The sequence below is a fragment of the Panthera uncia genome (genome assembly GCF_023721935.1).
Source record: "Panthera uncia isolate 11264 chromosome D3 unlocalized genomic scaffold, Puncia_PCG_1.0 HiC_scaffold_8, whole genome shotgun sequence".
Classification (NCBI taxonomy): Eukaryota; Metazoa; Chordata; class Mammalia; order Carnivora; family Felidae; genus Panthera; species Panthera uncia.
In genome coordinates, this window is record NW_026057586.1 from 83,883,607 (window position 1) to 83,911,530 (window position 27,924).

A 27,924-nucleotide genomic window follows, 5' to 3' on the forward strand; every position below is an offset into this window, starting at 1 on the left:
TTGTGCCGAGCAGGTCTATCGGCATCATTTTTCCAACAGCATTCGCTCATTTGGTGTCTCTGTCACATTTTGCTAATTCTTTCAGTATTTAAAACTTTTTTCATTATTATTATATTTGTTACAGTGATCTGTGATCAGTAATTAAAATTTGCTGAAAGCTCAGATGATGGTTAGTATTTTTTTAGCAATATATATTTTTTAAATTAATTTTTTATTAAAAAAAATTTTTTTAATGTTTATTTATTTTTGAGAGACACAGGGACAGAGTGAGAGCAGGGGAGGGGCAGAGAGAGAGGGAGACACAGAATCCAAAGCAGGCTCCAGGCTCTGGGCTATCAGCACAGAGCCCGACATGGGGCTTGAACCCACGAACTGTGAGATCATGACCTGAGCCGAAGCCAGATGCTTAACTGACTGAGCCACCCAGGCGCCCCTAATTTTTTTTTTTAAACATTTATTCATTTATGAGAGAGAGCACAAGCAGGGTAGGGGCAGAGAGAGAGGGAGACACAGAATCTGAAGCAAGCTCCAGGCTCCAAGCTGTGAGCACAGAGCCCAATGTGGGGCTCAAACTCAAGCTGTGAGATCATGACCTGAGCTGAAGCCGGACGTTTAACCGACTAAGCCACCCAGGAGCCCCACAATATATTTTTAAATGAGGGTATATACATTGTTTTGTTTTGTTTTGTTTTGTTTTTATTTAAATTTTTTTTTAATTTTAGAGTATGAGCAGGGGAGAGGGGCAGAGGGAGACAGAGAATCTTAAGCAGCTTCACGGTCAGCACAGAGCCTGACACAGGGCTCGATCTCAACAACCCTGAGATTGTGACCTGAGCGAAATCAAGAGTTGGGTGCTTGACCAACTGTCTGAGCCACCCGGGAGCCCCTGTGCATTGTTTTTTTAGACCTGCTTTTGCACACTTAACTAGACTACAGTACAGTGTAAACATAACTTCTATAGATACTGGGAAACCAAAAACTTCACTTGACTTGCTTTATTGTGACATTTGCTTTGTTGCAGTGGCCTGAAAGTGTACCCACAATCTCTCTGAAGTATGCCTGTGTATTAATAGTTCAAGGCGTTAAAACTGGCTCAGTGTTAACAGTCCTTCTCCCCATTCTGTTCTGCTGCTGCACTGGCCAGCATCACAACAAATCAACAATCTCACAGGAAAGAGCTCTTTCCTCGGAAGATCCTTTCCTCGGAAGATCCAGTTGTAATTTTGAGACTGATTTCTGATTGTCTGGGCTGAGGTCATATGCTCATCCCTGAGCCAATCACTGTGGCTGAAGGGATGTAGAGCCCCGATTGCCTGGCTGTGAGTCATGTGCCCAGTTATATCCCTCAGCTCCCTTTCAACCACCCAGATGGAGTGTGGGGATGAGGTGGTTCACCAAAGGAAGGGCCTGGCGTGAAGCCAGCATGCAGGGAGGATGGGGGTGTGCAGGGGGTTGGGGGTGGTGATTGACAGAGAGGCAAAACAGCAGATGGCCTTTATAGTTAGTTCTGGGCCAGAATAAGTAATGAATCAGGGATCGTGTTAGCTTTCTTGGCCAGCCGGCCCATGGGTGCTTGGTTCCAACTGGCTGTTGTAGGGGCCTTTCCTAGGATAAAGACTAGGGGTGGCCAGGAGGGAGGGATCCTCAGAGTGGAAGCTAGCTCTTTCCCCTGACTGCCCACATGACCCAAGCTCAAAGCCAGAAACAGCCTGTGATTGAATAATTGCTGGTGCCTGTAGATTGTGCACACGTGTAAATGTGGCTGAGGTGGTCCTAAAGAGAGGACTGTGGTCTCCTCGGGCACCATCCCCAGACACTGGGCCACGCCTCCTACATTGTGGCTATGTGTATACCACTCTTCATTGGGTATCTACTGTCTGTACATTAAAAAGCCCATTAACCCCTACAAACTTTATTTCTGTGGCAAAACAGGCCCAAAGAGTGAGTAATGGGTGCAGGTTTCTTTTGGGGTGATAAAAATGTCCTAAAACTGATTGTAGTCACGGTTGTGCAGCTGTGTGAATGTCCTGAAAACCACTGACTTGTGGATCCACTAAGTGGATGACGTGTATGATAATCTGAATTGAATCACAATAAAGCAGTTGCACACACACACACACACACACACAGGGCACAAAACCAGCCCAGCACCCTGGAGACTGCAGATAGATGAGGGGGCTCGTGAACGCCATGCCAGGGAAGAAGCAGTTTCTAGCCTTTCCTAGTGCATCTGAGCAGTGCTTACTTATTGGGGGCACCTGTCAGAGCTGGGCTTTGGGCACTGTGAGCTGTGGACTGAGAGCTGCTGCCCAGCCAGGCTTGCTGCATACATGCTGCGTCTCTGGCTGCTCCCACACCAGGAGGGGGCATTCTCGGGGGGGGGGGGGGGGGGGGGGTGGGGGAAGAAGACAAAGGGGCACTGGGTTTGCCAAGCCTCAAGGGCTTGTGTGTGTGGCTCTGCAGAGAACTTGGGGAGAAGTGGTTCCGGAGAGGCTTCTTGGGTGCTCTGCAAGCTGAAAGTCTGCAGATGGGGCTAACTGCCTTTTCTATCAGAAAATTAGAGCCAGGGGTCCTTGTAGACTCTGACAGGCAATACAGGGACATTGGGAGGGGGAGTCTGGGCACAAAGAAGTGGGTGGATGTCTCGTCCTGCACCTGCATGCTGGTGGCGTCTAGACCAGCTGCTGCTTCATCGGCCATACCTCCTGGACATCACTTCATTCGTTTCAGCATCTATTGAGTGCCTAATGTTTACCAGGTGCTGTTAGTGCTAGGCATAAAGAGTCACCTAAGACCTTGTTCCTAACCATAACCCTTGAGGCATCCACAGGCCATGCCTGAGCCCCTAATTTATGTCCAGGTCTATTGTGGGATTGCAAAGAGGAGAGATGAGTAAGATCCAGTCCCTGCTTGTAGGATGTCTGCATCTGATTAGAAGGTTTTAAGACAACTCAAACCCACTTACTAAGACAATGCAAGTTAAAACCTCAATGACACAGTAATTTTCACCTAATAAGAAATTTTAAAACTTGGAATCCAGCATTGGTGAGGGTTTGGGGAACCAAATTTCTACTGGCCAGTCCTTGGGAGGAAGGAGCCCAGCTGCTCCCAGGCTGCCTTTGGCAAAGCAAATCATTGCCACATTGTGTTCAGGTAACTGAGCTCTTAGAGGCTGGAGAAGATCAGAGGCCAGAGACAAGACTCAAGGACTTCGAAGGTTAAAAGGTTTGAGGGTCCAGCTTTCATCTAGGCTGGAACATTGACACTGAGGAGGGATTGACAGTGAGGCTCCCTCCCGTCCTGTGGAGTGAGAGCCCTCAGTTGGGGGAGCACTGGGTTCTGAAAACAGGGTTCCCACAGCTTCTGGACTGGACACAGGAAGTCCAGGGCTGGTCAGGGCCCTGCTGTAGATGGAGGAGCAGATGAGCCCAGGGCATGGGCTCCCAGGGAGAAACTGTCTGGGACGATGTGAGATGCTGTGTGGACAGTCTGTCATTTCTCTCTGTCTGCGTGGGATAACGTAGGTAGCTCCAGCTCTCTGTAAGTGTGTGTGTGTGTGCGTGCGCTGTGTTTATTCAACACACTGAGCACCTGCTCTGAGCCAGGTGTCACAGATACATCCATGAAGAAGACAGACAAAATTGCTGCTTTTCTGATGTTTACATTTGGAGAAGAGGGTTCAGAGAACAAACAAGGGGAAAAAATGAGTAATTTCAGATAGTGGTAAGCACCGTGAAGAAAATGAAACAGGGTGGTGTCGTGTAAAGTGGGGCTGCCTGTCTGTTTTAGATAAGGTAGCCGGAGGCCTTTTGGGGGAGGTGACAGTTGGTCCAAAACTTGAATTTGGATTAGGAGCCAGGCAGGCCAAGTTCTTGAAGCAGAGAGAACAGCAAGTACAAAGTCCCTGTTAGACAAAATACCACAGGCTGGGTGGTTTAAACAACAGAAATCTATTTTCTTGTAGTTCTGGAGGCTCGAAGTCCAAAATCAAGGTGAGGTGCCAGCAGGATTGGTTTCCCCTAAGGCCTGTCCCTAGCTTACAGATGGTCACCATGGCTTCATGTGGCCTTTGGGGGCTTGAACTCTGAGCTCTGAGGTCAAGAGTCTGACACTTAACCAACTGAGCCACCCAGGTGCCCTTTTTTAAAATTTTATTTTAAGTTTATTTATTTTGAGAGAAAGACCGAATGCACAAGTGGGAGAGGGGCAGAGAAAAGGAGGGACAGAATCCCAAGCAGGCTTTGTGTCATCAGCACAGAACCTGATGTGGGGCTCAAACCCACAAACGGAGATCACGACCTGACCTGAGATCAAGAATCGGGTGTTGTTTGATTTTTAATTTTTTAAAATATTTTTATTTTTGAGACAGAGAGACAGAGCATGAGCAGAGGAGGGGCAGAGAGAGAGGGAGACACAGAATCTGAAGTAGGCTCCAGGCTCCGAGCTGTCAGCACAGAGCCCGACGCAAGGCTCGAACTCACAGACTGTGAGATCATGACCCGAGCTGAGGTCGGACGCTTAACCGGCTGAGCCACCCAGGTGCCCCAAGAATCGGGTGTTTAACCGACTGTGCCACCCAGGCACTCCCCTATCACCTTTTTTTAAACCTTAATTAACTCTTTAAAGTTCCTACTTCCAGGGGTCCTTGGCTGGCTCAGTCAGTGGAGCGTGTGACTCTTGATACCTGGGTCGTGAATTTGAGCCCCATGTTGGGTATGGAGATTACTTAAAATAAATAAAGTTCCTATCTCCAAAACCAGTCACATTCTAAGGTACTGGGGGTTAGGGCTGCGACATAGGAATTTAAGAGACACAATTCAGCCTATAACAGGACCTGAGGTAGCAATAGGCTTGGCAGGTTCAAGGAGAGGACAGGGAGACAGGGCTTGAAGCTGGGGTGTGATTAGGGATGTGTTCTTAGGGTAGTGGGAAGCCACTGGGGGCCCGAGTCCTTCTGTGGGTCTCATGGCCAATCTGTGAGTGGTTTATGTGTGATTGTGCATTTCTGTAGGACAGAGAAAAGCGCAGAGTCATGGCTTAGGTCTATTTCATGGCTGTTTCTGGGCCGCAGAGCAGCCACCCCCCCCCCCCCAAGTCTGAGAACAAGAGCCACCTGTGTTTCCTTCCCCACCTGAGCTCCTTTTCCTTGTCCTCTCTCCAAGAATTAAAGGCTGGTGGGTGTCTCACCACTACGTGTCCACGTTCCTCTCTGGAGTGATGCTGACCTGGTGAGTCTCATGGGGGTCCATGAATGGGGGGAGCTGGCGGTAGGCAAGGGGGCACCTTCGGGGCTCCTGGCCTGGGCTGACTTTTGGGCCAAGAAGGAAAGCGTGAGCTTATAGCCAGGCCGCAGGGATCCCCCAGGCCCGCTGGGAGGTTTCTGGGGAGGTCCCAATGGCCTGCTGGCTGAGGCAGAGGTAACAGGGAGCGACAGAGCACACGGATGAGGCTCCAAAGGAGACAGATGGAGGGAGTGGGAATCAATAAGAACTTAGGCTTCAGAATGATGATATGTGTCCCCAGGTTGTAGAACGGGCTTAAAGCAATGACAGAAGTAATCTGGTCCAGCCTGAGAGACACTGGTGCTGAAGAAGGGCAGAAATCAGGGACCTCTGTTTAATTTTAAAAGCTTTTCTCTCTTAGTTGGAATAGAGAGGGACAAAGATGAATGTCTGATTTCACAGCATGCCTCACCTTTGCTTTTCCCCCACTTCTCTGCAGGCCTAACGGATTAATTTATCAGAAGTTTCGTAATCAGTTTTTAGCGTTTTCCATTTTTCAGAGTGAGTGTCTCTTGCCTAGATTGGGGGGAGGGGGCATGGTTTCCTGTGGCTTTCACTGATGGAGGCCCCTGTCATCCCTCCTCCCTTGTGAGGGGTGTGTCTGGTGTGGAAGGGAGCTCCAGGCAGGGGAGGATCCCAGAAATCCAGGAAAGAGGCATCTCCCCCCAGATCACTGCCCCATCCTGGGGTAGGGGCAGCCTGACCACCCTTACCCCTAGAATCTCCCACCACTGCCTTTTCTTCCACATGTCACAACTGGACTAGTTGTGACTTTTGTGAACTGAGTGGTGTTGAAGGCACAACTCAAAATGGAAATAGAGTATATGTTCTTTTTCTCATTTAAGAATAATTCTGGATTTATGTACAGTGAACTGGTCCCAGAGGTCACCTCTGGGAATTGGAAGCTTGGATAGTTGGGAATAGCAACAGAGAGTTCTATTTTTCATCCAGTACCTGTTTGTTCCCTTTGAATTTTATAGTGTGTGTGTATTGCCAATTAAAACAATACAATTTATTTTTTTACATTTATTTTTAATGTTTGTTTATTTTTGAGAGAGAGAAAGCACGTGAGCAGGGGGAAGGCAGAGAGGGGGACAGAGGATCCAAAGCAGACTCTGTGCTGACAGCAGACAGCCAGATACAGATACGGGGCTCAGATATGGGGCTCAAACTCACGAACTGTGAGATCATGACCTGAGCCCAAAGCAGGAGTCAGATACTTAATGGACTGAGCCACCCAGGTGCCCCCATGATGGGTATTTTTCTGTGTCAATACAGAGAAGGCTATCTCTTCATTTTTAGTAACTACTAAGTATCTCATTGTATGAAAATGTCTCTTGCTGTCTTAGCATTACACACAGCTCCCAGCATGATGCCACCATTCCAACAAGTATCTATTGAGTGCCCACTGCATGCTTAGGAAAGCTCTAGAAGTTTCTAGCCTAATTGGTGCTTAGCTGGGTCTTCAGATAACCTGCTCCTATTGTATTCTGGATAAGGGATAAAGTGGGTTCAGGCTGAGTGTGTGTGTGTGTGTGTGTGTGTGTGTGTGTGTGTGTGTGTGTGTTGGGAATGGGAGGGGGCTGCCCTCTGGGCAGTGAAGACCCCTGGGTCTGCACAGAGCTGGTGCCGGGTCCTGCAGGCTCTGAGCCTGGTGCTGTGCTCCCCCTGCAGGCTGTGTCCAGTTCCTGCAATATTATTACCAGAGGGGCTGCCTCTACAGGCTGCGGGCTCTGGGAGAGAGGAATCATCTGGACCTCACGGTGGGTAAGTAGCCCAACCTGGGGGTAGGTAGACGAGTACTGGCCCCTCCTTGCTCCCCCAGACCTCACCCCTAACTTCCTACACTGGGAGCACAGACCAATAAAAACATAATAAGACCTACCACACACAAAACCAGGGCTGCTGGCCTCTTGCCTAAGTTGCTTTTCATAATTCATCATGGATTCTGTTTCAGCTGACAAGCTTGAGGCCAGCTGTGTGCCAGGCCTTGATGCATGCTTCTGTCTTACCAAGTGTCTATTTTTTTTAATCTGTGTTTTATATTATAATGCTAGCCTAGTGTTGTGCATGTATAATTTGTGTATAATATACCTACATATAAATATATATAGACACATATGTATATACATTGGGAAGGTGTGCTTAATTTTTAAAATTTTTTTTAAAATTCTCTTTTAATGTTTATTTTTGAGAGAGAGAGAGAGTGGGGGAGAGGCAGAGAGAGAGGGGGGACAAGAATCTGAAGCAGGCTCCAGGCTTTGAGCTGTCACAACAGAACCTGACACGGGGCTTGAACTCATGAACCATGAGATCATGACCTGAGCCGAAGTCGGACGCTTAACCGACTGGACTACCCAGGCGCTCCTTTTTTTTTTTTAACTCATGGGGCGATTGCCCAGTCAGAAGAGCTTAAGAACTCGTTTCAACTTTCACAGGAAACTCATAAAATTCTGCCATCTTTTGAGATGGTCATTTTCGTTGAATTACTCTGCAACGTAGGCCCTACTTTGTCAGGACTCAGTTGAAGTGATGCATGCAAAAGTCCATTATAAAATGCAAAATTCTGTGCAAATTAAAGAACTTATTAAAACACAGTGCCTGTCATGTCAGCTTTCTGCAAGTGTCATCCAGCTCTAGGAGTTCTTGGTGACTTGAGGCCTGAGAGCAGTCAGGCCTGGTGCCAGGTGTTCTGCATGTGCTCTGGGTGATTTTCATAGCTGAGTGCTCACCCATCCACGAGAGGAGAGGGTTGTCCTCCCTGCCCCGTGTGGCTAGTCTCGGGGTGACTGGTGTGGCTAGGCCGCAGGCGCCTGGTGGGGCTGTGGGGGCAACTGAACCCCCTCACATGGGCCCTTGGCTTCCTCCTTCCTCTCCACAGAAGGGTTCCAGTCCTGGATGTGGCGGGGCCTCACCTTCCTCCTGCCTTTCCTGTTCTGTGGCCATGTGAGTCCCCCTGGAGTTTGTGGGTGTCCCCTGCTCTGGGCTGACCCTGGGAACGGGAGGTCTTCAGGCCTCTCCCACATTCACCAGCCATCCCCGGGCTGGGCCCTACAGGGTCCTGGGATGCCAAAGGCAAGAGACAGAAGTGGCCCTCAGCACCAGCATGCTGATTCCCACATCTTCAGGGTGTTCTGGCATAGGGTGGCCCCAGTTTCATTTTGGGGGGTTCTCAGTGTCTTGGGATAGGTGATACCAGAACCCTGGGGGAGGCTGGCCCATTCCCTGGGGTTCCCCATGTGGGACTCCAGGGGAGTCTGTTGGGACAAGCGGCGCCTGCCTCCCTCTCTCCAGTTCTGGCAGCTCTACAATGCCATCACGTTGTTTGAGCTCTCCAGCCACGAGGAATGCAGAGAATGGCAGGTATGGGGTGTGTGTGTGTGTGTGTGTGTGCGCGTGTGCGTGTGTGCTGGCGGGTGGCAGAGGGTGTCCTGCAGAAGGCTGGGCCAGCTTGGAGAGAATTCTTTCCTCAGCTACCTCTTGATTCCTCACCATGGGGCCCTGTGCTCAGAGCTCCCTGCTACTGGGGCCTGGGAGACTGGGAGGGAACTTGGGAAGCCGCGGAACCCCTAAGTGGTCTGAGAGCCCTATTGAATGCTATGGGTGGGGAGGGGAGGGGGCAAGAGAGAAGCCATCTCCAACCCTCCGTGACCCTGAGGATTCACAGCCTTCACACAGTTGGCCCAGATCTCTGCTTTCTGCTGGTGGAACCCCGCAGTTTTCTGGCAGCTTACGCTAAGGGGGTCGCGAGGTCACGGAGGCAGAGTGGACATCTCAGCCGGGAGCCGATCTGAGCTGGCTCAACCTTTTCCTCCTTTCCCCTCCCCCGTGCTGGGCCTTCCCCTATCTTCCCGCACGCCCCTGCCCCTGCCCAGGTGTTCGTGTTGGCGCTCACTTTCCTCGTCCTCTTCCTTGGCAATTTCCTGACCACACTCAAAGTCGTGCACGCGAAACTTCAGAAGAACAGAAACAAAGGGAAGAAGCTGTGAGCCAAGGGACCTGTGCACCCCCAGCCCCTGGGGTTCAAGACTGCAGGGGGTTCCAGCTGGCACCTGGCTGCACCTGATTTCCTCCCCACAGTGTCCTTGGCCACTGCAGCAGCCACCTCAGGGGCCAGCGCATCACTGGTAGAAGGGCCAAGGCCCTGGTCCCCGGTGGACAAGAGGAATGTGGCCCCTGCCCGTCTGCACAATGTTAGCCTGCTCAGCCTCCCTATTTATGACATATTTAACACGGGGTCCTCCCGACTGCCCTAGAATCCGCAGTCTTCCCTCGCTGCCCTCTCACGGCTGAGACTGGGTCAGTCTTCCTGGGCGGGGGCCTAAAGCCTCAGGGAGCCCCTCAGGTTGGGGTTTGGATGTGCCTCGCTGGAGTGCCGACCTGCTACTTACTGAGTCCCCAGCAGGTGGAAGGAAACCCCTCGGCGTCCTGTGGAGCCTCCCTCCCCGGGGCAAACCGGCAAACCGCTTCCACTGTAAGCTCTCCTGGCCTCCGCTGCTCCGTGGTGGGGTATTTAAGTTCTCAGAGAATCACTGTCTGTCTGTGCCTGGTGCTCTTTGTGTTTCCTCTCCCTCCTGCTGGCCACCTGGGGAGAGGTGCCCTGCCTCCCCGAGGGCCTGGTCCCTGGGGTGGGCCTGAGGCGAGGGGGGTGCTGCTACCACCAGAGGGCGCCCCAGCCTTGGCATCACTTGGGTGGTTTGAGATCGTTTGGTGTTGGGTTTTTTTGAATTTGAAAGTTTGGCTTCCTGACCCCCACCCCTCAGCCCACCTTCCTGAATTCTTGCAGTGAGTGGGACCCTTACTTTCAGCGCTGGCTGGGACTTAAGCCATCACAGAGCTCACCCACCCTCCCCCTTAGGTTCTAGAATGTTGGTGGGGAGAGTCTGAGCAGGCTCACTTCTAGGAGGTGGCACTTGGAAGCCAGGACAAGTCCGCTGGTCACCTTGTGTCGGATTCTGTACTTGAATGCTTGTGGGGACGATGAAGAAGCTAGCAGGTTTGGTTGAATGTTCGGCGCCTTCTCCCACACGCGAGCCTCAGCTGCCTTTAACTATTTCCCTACAAACCCCCTCTGACCAGAGTTCAGGGCTGGCATCCACAGTCATGCTTTGGCTCTCAGGGGAGTTTAAGCTTCTTTTTTAATTGTTACATTTTTAAAATATGAAATTTCCCCTCCACCCCAGTAAGGGTCCACATAAAAACCCAGATTTCTACTTTCCCTAGAAAAATGGAAAGATCTGTCAACATTGCTACAGGGCAGTTCTTGGCTGGGCTGAGCTGCCTGCCTAGGATGGGGTGCTTGCTTTCTAGTATGCCACAGACCCACCACTCCCTTTTGTACCTGTCCTGTTTCACTCGTTTGCACCTCCCATCTGGCCCTAAGGCACTTGAGTTTTCCCTAGACTAGGAGTCGGTAAACTTTTTCTGTAAAGGGCCAGATGGTAAGTAAATATTTGAGGGCCAGATAATCTGTTACAACTACCTTAGCCTGCAGTTGTAGGGCAAAAGCAGCTAATGCATACATAAATGCTGTGTCCCATTTGGCTGTGTCCCAACAAAACTTTATTTACAAAAACAGGCAGCTGCCAGATTTGGTCCACAGACTATACGGTTTGTGGACCTCCGTCCTATATCATTTGTCCATGAGGCCTTGGATTGACGATGCTCTTGACTCCCCAGGTCATGGCAGGGCCTTGGGGAACCTGTGTGAGGTGGGTGGAATACAGAAGTCTCTTTCCCTAGCAGTTGACTTCAGAGAGGCTCAGGCTTAGTGGGGCTGAGGCAGGAGATCCCGGGGAGGGCAGGAGGCACCTGAAGCCGTTATGCCGAGTTCAGTAAGGCTGACTCCTGGCTCACTCGGGAAGCAAGCAGCTCTCAATCTGTGGGGCATTAGAATCACCTGGGGCACTTGTTTAAAAGCTCCCGGAAGTGACTGCAGACCTTCCAGGAGGAGGTTCGGTGGATCTGCAGCTGGGGGTTAAGTGTGTTTTCACAGGAGGTCAAGGGGGTCTCAGCTCCAGAACTCCACATCCTGGCAGAAGTGGAGGCTGTGAAGGACAGAGGAAACTTGATGACTATTAAAATGAGCCAGTGCCGTCCTTTTGCAGATAGGGAGATAGTCCACAGAGAGGAGTGACTTCCCCAAGGTCACTCGGAGCCGATGTCACTTTCATCTCAAGTTCCTGGCACTGGGGGGTTGCAGGTGAGGAGCCCCTGAGCAGGGGTTGGATGTGTGGTCCAGGGTACTTTTTGCTTTTTGAGAGAGTTTCTTGTCCCCTGGTGGCCCAGCCAAAGGCTGAGACTGGAGTCCTCTGTGGGGGGGCCGGGGCCACTGTTGGCCCCCGTGTCCGGGGCTGGTGCCTGTGTTGTCCCGATAGGCCCCTATCCCATCGTGGTCCCCGAGCTCCTGGAGGAAGGAAGTGAGGAGCTGGAGAGTGCAGCTGTGCCTATCTCCAGAGCCCGGGGGGGGGGGGGGGATGGGGGGAGGGGGCTGGGGGGGGGGGGGGGCGTGTGGAACGCTGACGAATCCACACTTATCCACGTACCAGATGTAGTTCTTTGTTTTAAACATAGGTTTTGAGGACCTATTGGGTGTGCAAAGGGGGATACACGTGGCTGGGGGGAGGCCTTGTACTCCTGAGTCCTGGGGGACATACACCGGTTCCAGGTACAGAGGGACTGAGTCCAGCACCCTCACCCACCTCCATGCGGGGCCACAGCTCCAGTGTGAACCCAAAGGTGAGTTCATGGTCAGAGCCGCAGCTGGGAAATAAGAGATCTCCAGAATGTTCTAAGAGTCTAACCAGAGGCTCCAGACACAAGGAGACACCCACCTCCAGGTGCCCTTGGAAAGCTGGGGATGGGGCAGGATCTCGGGGTATAATCCGGGGCTGGTGGCCTGGCCCCTGTCAGTCTTGCCCTGAGGGCTTTGTGCCCTACCCAGAGGGGTCAGAGCAGCAGGCACAACCGGTGTTGTTTCTGCCGCTGTGCTTTCTTCAGAGCACTGAGGGCAACCTTGGCGGCCTCTCGGAAAACGTCCTCCACATTCTCCCGAAACTTGGCAGAACATTCTAGGTAGAGGGCGGCTCGGATCTGTTCGCAGGCGCTCTGACCCTGGGTGGGCGGGAAGGGCTGGCATTAGATGAGGGGCCTGGAGCACGGGGCACCTCCTGACACCCCCTCATGGATCTGGGGACTTGGATCTGGCTCTGGGGGGCCCCCCGGGGCGGGGCAGATGTCTTGGTGTGGAGCCCCCTTCTCCCTATCCCGGGCCCAGCCCCCACCAGTGTGGGTGGATGGAACATAAAGGCCCGTCTGGTGTGGCCTGAGGGCTGCAGCTGCTGAGAGAAGCGTCCTGTCCACCTTCAGGCAGAGAGGGGGCCGGATCCCGACAACTGTGTCTGCCAGGCCTCTGCTGAGCTAGGGGCCTCCAGACACGAAGGGCTTCCTACTTGCCTCTCTCCTCTTCTCCAGAGCACAACTAAGGAAACGGCTTGCTAGGAGAGTAAAAACTCTCTCTTCTAACATTTGCTTTTATTAATGCTTTTTATTAAACTTTCTTACCAGTGTTCTTTGTGTTCCTTTTATCGTCCCGTGCCTCACCCAGAAAGCCGCAGGGTTTGGTTTTGCCCGTGACTCTCGTGGGTAGGGGAACCCTGCTTTTGAACAAGGCCTGCCTCTCCAGTCCCCTCTGGCAGACAGGACAGGATGGTGGTTAAGGACCCAGACTCCGGAGCCAGAGTGGGGCAGGATCCTGGTGATACGCCGCAGGTTAGTTGTGTGGCTCTTAACCTCCACTTAACCTCTCTGGGTCTCTACTTCTCTCCCACAAAATAGGGGATGCCAACAGAACATGCCTCGGCATTATAAGGATTAAAGGAGGCAGGGAAGAAGAGGGCGGAGAGGAGGGAAATGGAGGGGGAGAGAGGGGAGACCCCCTACCGACCTGCATGTAGGTGATGGGCTCCAGCTGGGCCGCCCTGAGCTTCCGCAGCTGCTCCTTGTCCTTCCTCAGGTCTGTCTTGCAGCCAATGAGCACCGTGGGGGTCCCACGGCAGAAATGTGTGACCTCAGGGAACCACTGTGGAGGGAGAAGGCAGGCGTCAGGGCTGAGGCCAGATCCGTGGTCCCCACCCCTGAGGTAGGCTGGCTTGGTCGCGGGCCTCACCTTGATGAGGACGTTTTCATAGCTGGTGGGGTTCATGACGTCATAGCAGATGAGCACGAGGTGGGTGTTCTGGTAGGACAGGGGTCGCAGCCGGTCATAATCTTCCTGCCCTGAAACCGGAGGGTAGGTAGGGGTCAGGGAGGCACCACTTCCTTGTCCACCTGACTCCCCTGTCTGGGCTCCGATGGGCAAGGGGTTGGTGACTCTGTCTCTAAGGCCTCAGTTTCCTCGTCTGCAAAACAGAGGTGGCAACCCCCGGTAGCAAAGGTTACACGAGACGAAACCCATGCAGTGCCCAGAATGGCCTGATTACAGGGCGCTCAGGAGAAACTGGAGAAACTTGCTAGCGATTTTGCCCGTGACCATTACCGCTGCCCCCTTGCCCTGGCACCCAGGTTAGAGAGAGAGAGGCCGGATCCCTCCCCTCCCTGAAGGCTCAGGGGCTGGTGGGGCCCAGGCCATTGTGGGGCCGGGCAGGCAACCAGCACAGCTGCTGTCAAGCTCACCACACTCAGACTCACGTGGGGAGACTGAACACCCCTCCCCCAGCAGACTGAATCAGAGGCCAAGGCTGAGTATGGCTTTTGAATGTTTTTAGTAATTTTTTCTATTGACAAGTTCAAACTTAAAAGTTGCAAAAAGGGTGCCAAGAACGCCCTCAGATCTCCGAGTGTTTACACTTTGCTCCACTTGCCCTTTCTATATGTAAACACGTGAGCCACGCCAGAGCGATGGCCGGCGTCCTGCTTCTTCACCCCAGGACGGTGCCCCGCGGATTTTCTAAGAACGAGCACATTCTAGATCACCTCCCATAGTACAGGTATCAAACGTGAGCAACCACCACTGACGCTGTTCTCTAGCCAAACCCACAGGCTGTACTCAGGTGTCACCGGTGATGTCCCGTAGGGGGGTTGCTGTGGTCCAGAAGCAGGCCCAGGGTTATGCCCTGCACTTGGTCACCCTATGCCCTAGCGTTCTTAAAGGCACAAAGGTGACCTCCTTCCATTACTTGGGACGCAGAGGCCCAGGAATCCCCTGCCCCTACCCCGGCGAGGCGCCAGCCTACCCTCTGGCTCCCTCCCTGCCAAAGTTGGCCTTTCCACTGAAGGTGGACAGACCACATCCTGCTCCCGCCCCCCAGCTGCTGCCAGGATACTGCCACCTTCTCCCTTCCCACTGGTTCTCCCTCAATCCAGGACCCCTGAGGGCGTGCAGTGAACGGCAGCCACAGTTATGGCAGTGGCTGGGCCAGGAGGACTCCATGAAGCCATTCAGCCCCAGTCCCCCCAACACTGTCAGGGCCCGGCCGACTCAGATTCTTCTGTCCTTATCACCACAAAGCTGGAGAAATCCTCGTACGATGGTGGGAAACAGGCCAGGATGCTGCTTCAGCTCATCTCCAAACTGTCCCCTCTCCTAATCTTTGTCCATGTCCTTCTAGACCTGTCCTGTCCCATAGGGTAGTCACTAGCCCCATGTGGCTATTTAAGTTAATTAACATTAAAAATTCAGGTTCTCCGTTGCACTAGCTACATTTCAAGTGATTCATCGCCACACAGGGCTAGTGGCTGCCGTAAATGGGCAGCTCAGGTGCAGGACCTGTATCACTGAAGAGAAGTTCTGTTGGATAGCATGGCACCATCCAAGCCACAGCTGGTCGCCCATGATCTCCTGCTGCCTCTTAACAATCCACTCTCCCTCCACCCAGCAGCTGGATGAATCTAAAACGCGACTGAAATCCTGCCTCTCTCCCCTCAAAGGAAAAACATCTTCGATAGGGGCACCTGCATGGCTCAGTTAAGTGTCTAACTTTTCGGTCTTGGCTGAGGCCACGTTCTCACAGTTCGCGAGTCCCAGTCCCGAGTCTGCGCGGAGCCTGCTTGGGATTCTCTCTCTCCCTGCCCTTCCCCTGCTCACTCTGTCTCTCTCTCTCAAAATGAATAAACTTAAAAAAATATATACCTTCAATAGCTCTCTATTGCCTTTTGTACTAAATCCAAACATCTCCCAGGGGTCCACATGACCTGCACCCACGGACCCTGACCTTATCTCCCCCCCCCCCCCCCCCCCCCCCCCCCCACTGTTTCCAAACCCACCAAGCTCTGGTGCCTCAGAGCCTTTGTACTTGCTGTCTTCCCACACCTGGAATGCTTTTCAAATTTTTTTTTCACATTTTCTTTTTAGCATTATTTAAAAATATTCAGGCTGACAGTCCACGTTATTTCCTTTTCTAGGATAATTGTCTCCTCTCTACTTCTACTTCAAATTGATACCCCCCTTAATGCTTTATATGTTTTTTATTATTTTTTTTTAATGTTTATTTTTGAGAGAGTGCAAGCGGGGGAGGGGCAGAGAGAGGGGCATAGAGGGTCCTAAGTGGGCTCTGTGCTGACAGTAGCGAGCCCAATGTGGGGCTCAAACTCATGAACCACAAGATCATGACCTGAGCCAAAGTTGGATACTCAACTGACCGAGCCACCCAGGTGCCCCACTTCTTCTTTTTTTTTTTTTTTAATGTTTTTTATTTATTTTGAGAGACAGTGCAGGGGAGGGGCAGACAGAGGGAGAAAGAGAATCCCAAGCAGGCTCTGCACTGTCACTGCTCAACTTCATGAACCGTGAAATCATGACCTGAGCCAAAATCAAGAGTCAGACGCTTAACACGCTGAGGCACCCAGACGCCCTGCTTTAGACACTTCTTAGAGTGCTTTTGCCTAGGGACAGTTCAGAAATCCTTACAGCCACCACCCGATATGCTAGTCAAGAAGTTAAGAATGCTCCCATGTACACTGAGCTCAAAGAAGTGACCTGCCCGAGGTCATCAGTGAGCCAGGCAGGACTCAACCCCAGTTTATCAAGTTCTGGGTCAAGCATTCCTTCTGCTGATACCAGCAAGGCTCTATTCCGCTTTGCATTGTGCAAAAATAGGTTCTGGTCCTCCATGATTTAATGATGTTTCCTAATTCTGGCATAACATACATATCCATTCCCTGTTAGAAATATGGCAGGAGTAGGGGCACCTGGATGGCTCAGTCGGTTAAGCGTCCGACTTTGGCTCAGGTCATGATCTCGTGGGTCCTGAGTTCGAGCCCCATGTCGGGTTCTGTGCTGACAGCTCAGAGCCTGAAGCCTGCTTCGGATCCTTGTCTCCCTCTCTTCTGCCCCTCCCCCACTTACATTCTGTCTCTCAAAAATAAATAAACATTAAAAAAAAAAAATAGGGCCGGAGTGGACAAGTAGTTGTAAAACAGGCCTCTTGTGCTCCAATGGCTTCCCTCATCCTGACTGGCTGGCCCCTCAAGAGAGGCCGTCCCTCGTCTCTCACCACACAGAGTCTCCCCCACCCTGGGTGTCCACAATCCGTGCTCAGACACTGGTTTACTGCCTGTCTCCCCATGGACTGTAAGCACCCTGGGGGCAGGGACCATGTCTGTCCTCGCAAATAACCCCTGGCGCCCGGCAGGCGTCCAGTCAAGACTGGCTGGTTGTTGGCTGACGCTGTTCAGCTCTTGTCAGATGCAGCAGAGACCAGGGCCGCGACGTGCCAGGGGGTTTAGCAATTACAGCCTGTGAGGATTTCAGCAGAGCTGATGAGGGCAGAAGTCGGGCAGCCGTGGGTTGAAGGAGGAAGCCAGACCTAGCCTGCTCCCCTTTGGGGGCCTCTGCCCTTGCTGTTTCTAGAAGGTTCTTCTCCAGGTAGCGGCAAGGCTTGCTCCCTCCTTTCCTTCAGGTCTCTGCAGAAATGTCACCTCCTCGGGGGCAGCTTTCCTGACTGCTCGGAGACAAAGCCTCCGACCCAGTCTGTCCCACGCCCGACCATGGCTTTATTATTCTTCTGAGTACGTATCACTACCTGACGTTTGGTTTGGGTTTGGCTTTGTCTCCCCACCACGAGCACGGTTGCCCCTGAGGACAGGGACCATCTCTGTCATCCCCCGGGATGCAGGCGCACGCAATAAACGTGTGGTGAGTGAACGAACGAATGAGTGGGTGAGTAGGTGTAACAATAATCTCCCCGGCTGTCGCAAGGGCGTTTCACCTCGATCACCTGTGTTAATTTAAGCAGCCACCTGGGAGGTAAGCTGGGCGGAGAAAGTTCTTCCTGTTAGGAGCCCATGTGGCTGAGGGGGGGGCCTTTTGCCAGGTCATAGACAGGTTCCCTGTGAGCTGGAGAGCCAGCTCAGTCCCTAACTCCAAGGTCAGCTGCCTGCCGCGCCGCTCGAAAATGGCCAAAAATTCTCTCAGGGAGCCTTCCCCAAGATCCCGACTGGGAATTGACCTCTGGACCTTGTTTCCTCACAGATGGTCTCCTGACCTGTGAAACAACACACCTCGGCAGTGCTCACTCATGACGAAGGCTCGTTGTGCTCTCTCATGGCTTCATTTGAAGCCCGTGGCCTACACTACCTCATCACGATGCCAACAAGGTAGGGCTGTAGTTATCCCCATTTTAGAGATGCAAGAAAGTGTAGCACAGAGAGGTGAAGCGAGTTGCCTTAAGGTCACACAGCTAAGGGGACACTGTGTAAAAGACAGAGGACCGTAGGTGAGACTACTGGGGGTGCCTCTCTCAGTCCACTCGAGAGGGTAGGGAGCTGTCCTCACCCTACAAGCCCCAGGCCCGACCAAATAAGGCAAAGACTGCCAACACAGGTATCTCAAGAGAGAGGGGTTCTGGGAGGGGATGGGCAGCCAGCTCAGCTTCCAGCTCCCTCCTCCAGGTTGCCTTCCTGGCTTGACTGTGCCTGGCTCAACTTTCCCAAGATTCAGTGTGGACCTCCCCGTGGGGACCAGGCCAACAAACGATGGACTCCCGCATGCTGTTGGCCTCATGTCCCCTCGGGAGGTGTGGAGTGTCCTGACACCTCTCCTCTATGAGTCAGGAGAGCCAGGCTACACTCAGACTCTCATTCCGTGACTCGGGTGCCTTCCCTCCCTGGACCTCAGTTTCCTTATCTGGCAAAGGGGGTGATAACCCTGCCTCTGATACTGGAAATAAAGGACTGGGAGGCTGAGCAATGTCGGACAAAGGGGAAGGACTGTTACTATGGTTACTATTGAACCAGAAACTTCTGGGGGGGGGGGGGGCTGGGCGAGGGGTTCTAACCCTGGATCTTTGGACCCACAAGTTTTAGGGGGCCCTCCAGCCACAAGGCGATACTAATACCCTCCCCATCTACCCACACTGATGCCAGGGCTTAAAGGGGCCAAGTCACCTGTCCAGAGTCACACCGGGCTTCCACTCTGGCCTCTGCAGATGAGCTTGCACGGAGTCACGTGCAAAAGGACGCATTTGTTTCTGAAGAGGAAAGGTCTTCTGGGCCCCAGCTCCCCTTGAAGTGGCCCATCTTCCTGAAGCTGGCAGTGCAGTGGGGTGGGGAGGAAGTGAGGCTCTCGCCTAGCACGAGGGTATTTCCTTTGTGGGAAGGAGCTTTGCTGTGTCAGTCATCTCTGCAGGGGCAGGGATCGCTAAGGCCTGGAGCCCGGTTGAGGAGAGAGGGTGTCACTGGGCCACAGTGGTCCCCAAATATTCTGGACCTACCAGAGCAGGTGGTTCCCAGCTCCAGCCAGGACGTCGGTCAGGGGAGGGGCGCAGGCAGCACGAGAAGGGGAAGCTGCCAGAAGAGGAACCCGTGTATTGCTACTGGGGCCCGCCCACCTGTGTTTCCTCCCCAGGCAGGAGGAGCTGGGCCGGGGCAGCCCCAGCCTGGAGCTGAGGCCACATTCTGACTGGCCCTTGGCTTCAGCTCTTCAAGCCTCCAGGGCTCCTCGCCCCTAGACACCCCTCTTGTCCCCGATTCCCTGTCTCACAACTCCTTTGCCCCCAACTTTTCCTATTGTTGCCATCTCAGGCTGGGAAGGGGACCACAGCCCCCCACCTCCCCGGGCAACCCCCATTCCGTTCTGTGACACCCTCACCCCGGGGCCCACCCCAAGGCCCGCACAGCTCCATCTCTAGTTGGTGTCTTAACAGCCCACCTTGTCCCCACCTCCCTTCTGTCCAGGAAACTTCAGACCACACCACAGCTTCCTGCCTCTGACAGTGTCAGGGCGGGGTGGGGGGTGGGGGCAGGGGAGCCCGCCTCCCCCTCACCTGTCAGCACTAAGAGCTCCACCTCCCCTCAACCACCCTCAAGCCACTGTGTCTGTATCTGCTTCCGCAGGATGGAGACGCACAGCCAGACTGGCCTCCCACGTGACTCCCACAGACTGGCCTCCCCTGTGGCCAAGGTCCTGGGTGTGGAGAAATTCAGCCTCTCGGGGGCCACCCTGAGCCCACAGCTCTGGCTGATCAACCAGTGGTTGGTCAGAAAGATGCTACCCTGCACTCCCCTCCACCGCCCCACCATAGGGTTTAGCTCATCAGGTTCCAGAACCTTCTACAATAACTTTTACTAGACTCATCTCCAGTATAGTCATTCCCTTCACCCCCTTAGTCTCTATCTTTCTCTAGTAGGTCACCTGGCCACCCTTTTCTGCTGTTTATTTTTGATATCCATCTACCCCAGGTAGAGAGGATCTTGCTGCCTTTATTGCACAGGACCTTCTCCAAGGGTGTCTCTGAATCCAGATTTATTCTTTCTATTCTTTTTTTTTTTTCCAATGCTTATAAATTTTTGAGAGAGAGAGAAAGAGCACGAGCAGTGGAGGGGCAGAGAGAGAGGGAGACACAGAATCTGAAGCAGGCTCCAAGCTCTAAGCTGTCAGCACAAGAGCCAGATTCGGGGCTCGCTTAACCAACTGATCCACCCAGGCGCTCCTCAGATTTATTCTTCATTCATTCCATAAGCGCCGTGCTGGGCACTTGGTGTGTAGAAGAGGAATGACCCAGTCTCTCCTTCATGTTCCTCGCAACAGGGCTTCCTGGGTCACGGTAGGGCACCCTTGAAGAAACACCCATGTTTCTTTCTCCCTGAGTGTTCCTCCTTGGGCCGTCCTGCTGACTCTGAAGCCATTCTACTCCCCCGGACTCCACTGAGAGGTTCAAACCCCAGCTCTGTTTTTCTGCTGCTTGGGAGAACCTTGCTGGGAGGGCAGGGCGGGGGCCAGCACAGATCTCTGCAGGCCACGGATTCAGAACAGGTTGGGTTTGGGTCTGAGCCTGAACGATGGTGGTGTGAGGGGTGGTGCTTAAAAACTCACAACACTTAGTGAGCCCTTCCTAAGAGCCAGCCCCTGTGTTATACATCACATGGATCTAATTTACTCCTCAAGACTGTTTTAGCCCTGATTACAGAGGAGGAACCTGAGGTCCAGGTGTCCCCGATGACACACAGCCGAGGAGCCAGTGTCAACAAAGCCCAGGTCTGATTCCAAAGCATGTGGCAGGAAGATCGTTGTTGCCCTGGTGGCCGCCCTGGTGCCTCTGATGGCTGGGCCTGAAGCTCCGCCATCCCTCCCGCAGCACCTGTTAGCGCAAATCCTTCCTTACACCAAGCAGAAACTTCCAGAACCTCCACACCACAATCTGTCCTGACATGTTCTTTGAACATCCTTCTCTGGGCAAGGCCACGATGACCAGAAGTGGTCCCTGTGTTGGGTCTGATGGGGGAGGCTTCCACGAACAGTGAACCCCAGGGGCCCTGAGGGCAGAGGAAGGAGGAGTGACCACTCCCCTCTGACTCTCCCTGCTGCACCAGCACCCCACCCACAAAGTGGGGCTAATGGACCTGCCCCTCCCTGGGTCCCCAACAGGAAGCATGTGAAACTAAAAGTGTTCCAGCCACACCATGATTTTTACTGCTCCTAGAGCTATGTCCCTGGGAATTCCTCAACAACTTTTGGCTTTCTCAGTTCACAGGGCTGGAAGCACAGCCCTGCCCTGGGGGTAGCCCTTCGGGGTCCTCATCCAACAAGATGGGGCTCCTTAGAAGCCGCTACGGGCGGGAGCCACCATACAGTAAAGGCTGATGAAGTCAGGAACGGAGGAGGGGTCTGGGGGCCAGACAGTCCCTTTTCTGATTCTCTCCAGGGTGGCATGAGAGATCCATTGACAGGCTTGGGGTGGGGCATGTCTGGGTTTGGGCTCCGTCCTGTCCCGGGCCAGGGGAGACTTCCCCTTACACATACAAGGCTTGGCTGGCAGGGAAAAGGGCACCTGATGACATGGTTCCACGCAGATCACTAAACACTGAGTCACAGAGGTTGGGTGAGGTTCTATCCGGGGATCCTGACCTTTGTCCCCCAGTGTTGGCTGAGCCCAGAGGGGGACTGAGGGCAGGATGCAAGCTCATTGGGGGCAGACCCCCCACCCCCTCCCTGCAGCTCCCAACAACAGGGACTCTAATATCTGACTCGATTCGCATAAATCCACTTGCTTTAGGAGCTGCAGGTGGCAGAGAGAACCTTATTTTGGACTTACGTTCCCTATAGCTCTGTTCCTTCCTCAGTGCTTGGTTTATTCGTAGGGAACCAGGAAGACACAGAAAACTGTAGCCACAAAATCCTAGAACCACAGGCTCAGAACTGTAGACCACAGAATTCCAGAGCCGTGTATTGTAGCCTATGGAATCCCAGAAGTGTGGAACTCAGAATCAATATCCACAGGACCCTGGAGCCTCAGGACTGTCAACCACAGAATCCCGGAGTCACAGGCTCTGATCTGTAGCATGGAATATTATAGACCCGACCCAGAAATTCAGCCCACAGAATCCCAGCATCAGTGGACTCAAACCTGCAGCCCACAGAGTCTTAAAGAGACCACAGCATGCAACACATGAAATCCTGGAACCATGGGGTGCAGAAGTGATGCCCACGGTTTTCTAGAACCACAGGAGAGGAACGAAGCCGTGGGTTCCCAACATATCAGCGCTAGGAAGGTGGCGGAGGAGCTCATGTCATTCAAAGACCCTCCTTTCAAAGGGGCGACTGAGGCCCTCTGAGCTTCCAGGGCCACCCTGCCAGCGCCCCTCCGCAGCCTTCAGGAGTGACAGGATGTCAGGGCCCAAAGAGGCTGGTGGGGGTAGGGGGAATGCCCGGAGGGGGATACCCGGGCGGGGGAAACCCTTTGGACACCCGGGACCCTCGGCGCGCAGGCGCACTCACCAGCGGTATCGTATAGGTTCAGGGTCACCTCCTTGCTGCCCACATTCACTCTGGCCGTGTACTTCTCGAACACGGATGGGGCGTAGTGCTGTCGGAGAAGGGGTCGGGCTGGTTCTTAAGGGGTGCGACGGAGGCCCGGGTACGGCTGCACCGCCCGCCTTCTCCCCATCCAGCTCACCTCCCCTCACTCTGATGGGTTCTGGAATTCCCGAGGAAGAGCCCCGGGGTGGCGGCTGCCTCTCCGCGCGCTGGACGCCGGGGAGCCGGGGTCCAGGCTGAAGGCCGTCCGTCGCCCCCGATGGTCCCAAGCCCATTTCCCCCGTAGCCTAACCCTCACCCCCCCCCACCCCCTCCCGGCGGGCCTCACCTCAGGGAAGGAGCCCTGGCTGTACACCATGAGCAATGATGTCTTGCCGCAGCCGCCGTCACCCACGATCACAATCTTCAGCTCCTTCCTGCCCGGGTCCGGGCCCGGGGCCCCGGGGGCGTCCATAGCCGGGAGCCGGCGGCACTGGCAACAGCGCGCGGGACAGACCGCTGGGGCTGAGAGATCTGGGGCGGGGGCGGGATCCAGGGGCGGAGCTAGAGAAGCCCCTCCCACTTTGTGCAGGCATCGCCTCCGCCAGGCAGCCACCCGGGCCCACCTCCCAACCTGTCTTCCTTCTCGTTAGGGTCCTAGCCCGGTGCGTTCACCTGTCATTCCCAGAGAAACTGAGGCAGCTGAGAAACAGGAGCTCAGCCTGAAGCGCGGCTCCCACTCGCTCCCCTGCACGTCACGGCGCGCCCCCCACCGGCAAGATTCGATGGTTTCCGCGGTACCTCGCTGGGCACCCCTGATTGGCAGGCTCCGCCTTCTGGCAGGGCCCCTCTGATTGGTCGACTCGGCCTCCCCCATCTGACAGAGACTCTTTGATTGGCGGACCGTTGCCCCAGCACCAGAGTTCAGGAGACTGGGTCTCCAGCTCTGGGAAAAGCCCCCTCGCTTTGCCCCGCCCCAGCTGTGTGGCCTGGGGCAAGTCGGCTTCAGACCTCAGTTTCCCCACTAGGTAGGTTGGTCGAGCCAGGAAAGATGCTAGCACAGGGGGCGTGCCTGCCCACCTAGCCCAGCCCTACGGGCGCCAGTGTGGATGCAGGTTGGGGGTGGGGAAGAGCGGTTCCCCTCACCTACCCCTCCCACTTCCCTAAGAGCGCAAGGTGGGCGTCTGGCGCCCTCTGGCGGGCAGTCATCTTGGGGCGGACGGCTTGGAAGGCAGGTGAACTCCGGGAACAATTTCCTTTGGGGGTTGGCCTCAAACCACGCGGGCGGAAGCCTCTTTCTAGCAGGGGCCAGAGGCGTGAACCGAGGAAGACACCGTCGAGGAAGGGATGGGGAAAGCTAGGACAGATCTAGTTGTGAGAAGCTGGGCCCATTGATAACTTCCACCCCACCCTTAAATTGGATTTGATTAAGCGCTCTCCAGCCATTAGCCACATATCTTCAGGCCACAAGCCAGGCAGTCTCATCAATCCTCCCACGCCCCTTGATTAAAACAACTATTTATTAAGCACTATGTGCAGGATAACACGGGGGCTGCTGGCTGAGACCACCCAACCCTTCCCTCCCTGCAACAGTCCTTCGCAAAAGCCAGGCTAGTGGTCAGGAGAGGCAGGAGACCCCTGGAGCCCGTGTGCGGCAAGCAGGCATTGAAGCATGGCTAAGTGAGGGAGAGGGGTCCAACCAGCTGGGGTAGGATCTCTGGTAGGTTCCTCAGAGAGGGCTAGGCAGGACTCAGGATCTTCTTGCCCCACCCCCACCCCATCCCCGGGAAGATTCTGAATTTCCAAGTTCTCAGTAAAGACCAAGTAAATTTTACTTCAGGGAGGAAATTGCCAACCTGGCAATTTTGTTAAGTGCCCCGTCCGTTCTCAGCGGATGCAAGGCAGGTCTGACCACCAGAGGGCAGCAGCGACCGCTCGTGAGAGCTTACAAAAAAGCCTACAGCTGGGAAAAGGAGGTAAGGCCCCCCCCCCCCTAGTTCCACGCTATTATGTGAAAGTCCCAAGCTTTAGGCAGCCGGTCAGAGAGCCACCTGCTAGGTCAAGCACGGTCCCCCCCCCCCCCCCCCCCCCCCCCCCCCCCCCACAAATTTACAGCAACTCATTCATTCCTTTTTTACCACGCAAGTTTATTGAGAGGCAATTGTGTTCCTGCCTGGAGGGAGCTGTCTTAGGGGAAGCAGTCTCTTTAAGGGGCCTGGGAGATGTCAACGCTTTAGAGACCAGACCCCTGTAGGGCTCAGCAAAGGCTGAGCCTAAGCTTGGCAGTGTTGGGAGGGCAGACCAACGGGAGCAAGATGGGTACCCTGGACGAATGAACGGTGGCTGGAAAACCCCATCAGATTCTGCAGTGCCTGGGGAGTGAGGAGGGAGGCCAGACATGGTTGTCGAGGTAACGGGGGTTAGATCATGGAGGGCCTTGCTGCCAGGCTCAAGGGGCGGGGCGGGGGGCGGGGGGTGGTGTCAGACAGGAGACTCCTGAACAGAACAGGAGCCCAGCCAAAGCCAGGCCCTCAAGCTCTCTCGTGACCAGGGAGGAGCTGGGATTGGCTGGTGAGGCAGGACTGGGGGTCATCTTTCCACAGTGGCAGCTTGAGGCTGGCAGGAAAGGACCAGGTTACTATCACTCGGGGAGACGGAGGCTGGAAGAAGCCTTTGAGTGAGGGGAAGACCACTTACCTTTGCAGCCAGCCCTGGACCTGACCCTGAATCAGGGCCCCTGAAGCCTGGGGAGAGACAGGAAGGGAAGGAGAGGAGGGGCTAGGGGCAGAATGCGCTTAGGAGGGTCATCCCACTCTGAGCAGACTGTCACCTGGGAGTTAATCACACCTCCTGACTTTCCTCAAAATCCTCAGACCTCGGTTTCTATTTTCTCCACCTGAGAAACAACAGGGCTACAGTCCCAACTGAGGCAGATCAAATGGCTTCCACAATACCGAGGGGCAGGGGGAGGAGGAGAGGAAGAGCGAGACTTCCCCGGCCAGCCTGCGGCAAGGCACAACAGCTGACGCTGGCCCCAGACCGCCTGCCCACCCCCTGCCTGGCCAAGGGGCTGGCAGCACCCCAGCCCCACCCAGCCTGGAGCGTGTTTCGGCTGGACCCAGCTCCAGTGGTGGTGCAGGGGCTGGATCTGTACCTAAAAATACCCAGGAGCCAGGCCAGCTGCCAAGAGCTTCCTCAGAGGCAGCTGGGCCAGACCCGGCCAGCTGAGGAGCTGGGCAGGCGCACTCGCATGGGGGAACCCTGCTCCCTTACCTGTGACATGTTCTGAGGGGCCCAAGCCATTCACCTTCTATTCACCGGGAATTCCTGGAGAGGTTTAGGAGAGCAAGAAAGATTCTTTAAGTTGGTTCTTGCCATAGAGCTGATGGGCACAGAACAGAAGCTAGGGGAGCAGGCCGGCTGAGCTCAGGAGAGAATAAGGGCCAGATCCACTCGTCTTGTCAGGGCAAAGTCGGGCCAGCACAGGTCAGGATGGGGAAGTTAATGACAATTCTTACAGCCTCCACTTCCCTGGCACTTCTGCACATCCTGAGAGTTCACCTCACACCCGAAGGGTCATCCACCCCAGATGAGGCAGAAAAAACTGAGCTATTCTTTGACGTCCCAGAGATGGGAGGTGGCCAGGAATGGCCTGGGAGCCCAGGACTCTGTCCAGGTCGCAGCACTTGGTGGCGCTGGTGGGGAGGTCACACTGGAACACAAAAAGCTCCCCTCACAAAGCCAGAATTAAAAACATCTCAAAAAGTCATCATCCACCTTCCTCCTCCAGGTTCACACGGGGAGCCCTCAGCTCCCAGTGGGGCGGGGACTTGCTGAGGTCCCTGGCCAGTTGGAGATCGCGCTGGATCCAGGCAGCCTCCAAGATGGCGGGGTGCCTCTTTCCACAGTCCAGGCAGAGGCAGTCTCCACCCAGAGGGTCCAAAAGGTCGTATTCCAGGCTGGGGCCCCGGCGGACGGGCCGGAAGAGGAGGGACCCTAGCGTCCAGTAGCGAGGCAGGTCCAGCCACCTCCCAGCCTTGGGCCGCCTTTCCGCTGGCGTGGCCCTCTCCAGGCTGGCCCCACCGGATTGGCCCCAGGAGCAGCCCCGCCCCGAGCTCGCTTGGTGACCGGGGGCGGGGCCAATCTCTAAGCCCGGAGGAACTACAGCCAGAGGACAGACGGGCTGCTCCGTCTCTCCCTGCCCCCAGGAGGTGGCAGGGGTGGGGGGAGGGGACAAAGAAAGTAGAAAGAAGTAAAGAAGAAATGGTAGTGGGGAGGGGGTATGACTCTTACAGGTCACAGGGACACCTCACCCTTCTGAGAATCACACCCAGACCACAGTTTAGCACCTAATTGCTCCCTAATTGTTCCGAGGGCGGGACTGGAGGAGCTGGCTTCAGCCCTTCAGGCTGTGGCTGGGGGGCGAAGTTTAAGTCAATTATTTAATCATCCGACGCCCTTGGGATATAAAGACCCCTGTATCCGGGAGCCCTAAGGACTCTATCCAAAGGGATGCAGGACACCCTTAGGCAGCGAGCCAGTCTCGCGAGGATCGAAGGGGTTCTCAAAGGGGTTCAATGAGCAATTCAATGACAACCGAGTTTAAACCTCGTGTTTGGGGCCAGAGCGGAACAGGCCCATGGGATAAAAACGTGAGCCTCCTCAACTTCTACCAAGTGCTTCCCCCTCTCCCCGCACCCTGGATAGGGGGACGGGGCTCTGGTGCTAGGGACAGTGGAGTGAACCTCCTTTCCCCACCAAAGGACGAGATGGACCAAACCCAACTTATCTGGCACTGGAGACCCTCATGGGGCCAAGGGAAGGGGCCCAGAAAGAGCCAAGAGCACCATGCTGGTTACTTTCAAGCAGACAGCTGGCACGGGAGGGAGCCCGAAATAACCCAGACAGCTGGGGTGGGGGTGCCATGGACACAGGCGAGAGGCTGAAGTCAGGACACCTGGAAGCCCATACTGGCTGCCAGTGGTGGCCTCGTGACCTTGGGTGAGTCACTTATCTCTGGGTTTGGGGGGAGTGACCCTAAATCATGACCCGACCATTGAACAGCCTGTGAAGCTGGGGGCAGGCCACCGCTCGGACTCCAACCACACGGAGGAAAAACGGAGCTGGCTCCCTGCCTACGGAAAGCCAGTCTTCCCCTTGGCCCTGAGGCAGTGCCACGTGCTTCAGGGGTGGGTCGGTGGGGGAGGAGCTCACAGCCGGCCCAGCCCCCACTCCTTGCAGTCAAAAGGGAATGGAGGCCAGCTAGTGTGAAGTCAGAACGTGAGGCCAAGCCCCCTTAGTCACACTTAATTCCCCCCCATTCCCGTTTCCAGCAGGCTTTATTATCATTTCACACCGGAGACTCGCCCAAGGTCACCAGCACAGCTGCCTGACTTAAAGCCTCTCTTGACC

The 27,924-nt window shown here is 54.5% G+C and overlaps 2 protein-coding genes and 1 long non-coding RNA gene across 3 annotated transcripts in view; 2 read left to right on the forward strand and 1 right to left on the reverse strand.

The window, feature by feature from the left end:
* Positions 1 to 10,733, forward strand: part of TMEM120B (transmembrane protein 120B) — a 42,689-nt gene extending 31,956 nt beyond the window's left edge. The window contains exons 7-12 of the mRNA XM_049619394.1: positions 5,163 to 5,228; positions 5,722 to 5,783; positions 6,957 to 7,049; positions 8,164 to 8,228; positions 8,577 to 8,645; positions 9,158 to 10,733. Coding sequence (XP_049475351.1) covers positions 5,163 to 5,228; positions 5,722 to 5,783; positions 6,957 to 7,049; positions 8,164 to 8,228; positions 8,577 to 8,645; positions 9,158 to 9,271 — 469 coding nt within the window. The 3' untranslated portion in view covers positions 9,272 to 10,733. The remainder of the gene's footprint in view (positions 1 to 5,162; positions 5,229 to 5,721; positions 5,784 to 6,956; positions 7,050 to 8,163; positions 8,229 to 8,576; positions 8,646 to 9,157) is intronic.
* A 94-nt stretch (positions 10,734 to 10,827) lies between these two features.
* Positions 10,828 to 23,261, reverse strand: RHOF (ras homolog family member F, filopodia associated). The gene is made up of 5 exons (XM_049619395.1): positions 22,862 to 23,261; positions 22,495 to 22,582; positions 13,450 to 13,559; positions 13,228 to 13,362; positions 10,828 to 12,395 (listed from the first exon to the last, which is right to left on the reverse strand). Exons 1-5 carry the CDS (start codon positions 22,985 to 22,987, stop codon positions 12,231 to 12,233), a joined length of 624 nt encoding a protein of 207 aa, XP_049475352.1. The 5' UTR covers positions 22,988 to 23,261; the 3' UTR covers positions 10,828 to 12,230.
* On the forward strand, positions 17,206 to 18,371 carry LOC125914214 (uncharacterized). The gene is made up of 3 exons (XR_007455249.1): positions 17,206 to 17,288; positions 17,752 to 17,876; positions 18,171 to 18,371. It is a non-coding gene; the product is annotated as an uncharacterized LOC125914214 (long non-coding RNA).
* Positions 23,262 to 27,924: the final 4,663 nt, after the last annotated feature.

Bases quoted from the DNA above. Each gene is read 5' to 3' on its own strand.
- RHOF (XM_049619395.1), bottom strand. From the start codon at position 22,987: ATGGACGCCCCCGGGGCCCCGGGCCCGGACCCGGGCAGGAAGGAGCTG. The intron at 22,583-22,861 runs GTGAGGCCCGCC...CTTCTCCGACAG, and splicing joins GCCAGGGCTCCTTCCCTGAG to CACTACGCCCCATCCGTGTT. The intron at 13,560-22,494 runs GTGAGTGCGCCT...CTCCGGTTTCAG, and splicing joins GAACCTATACGATACCGCTG to GGCAGGAAGATTATGACCGG.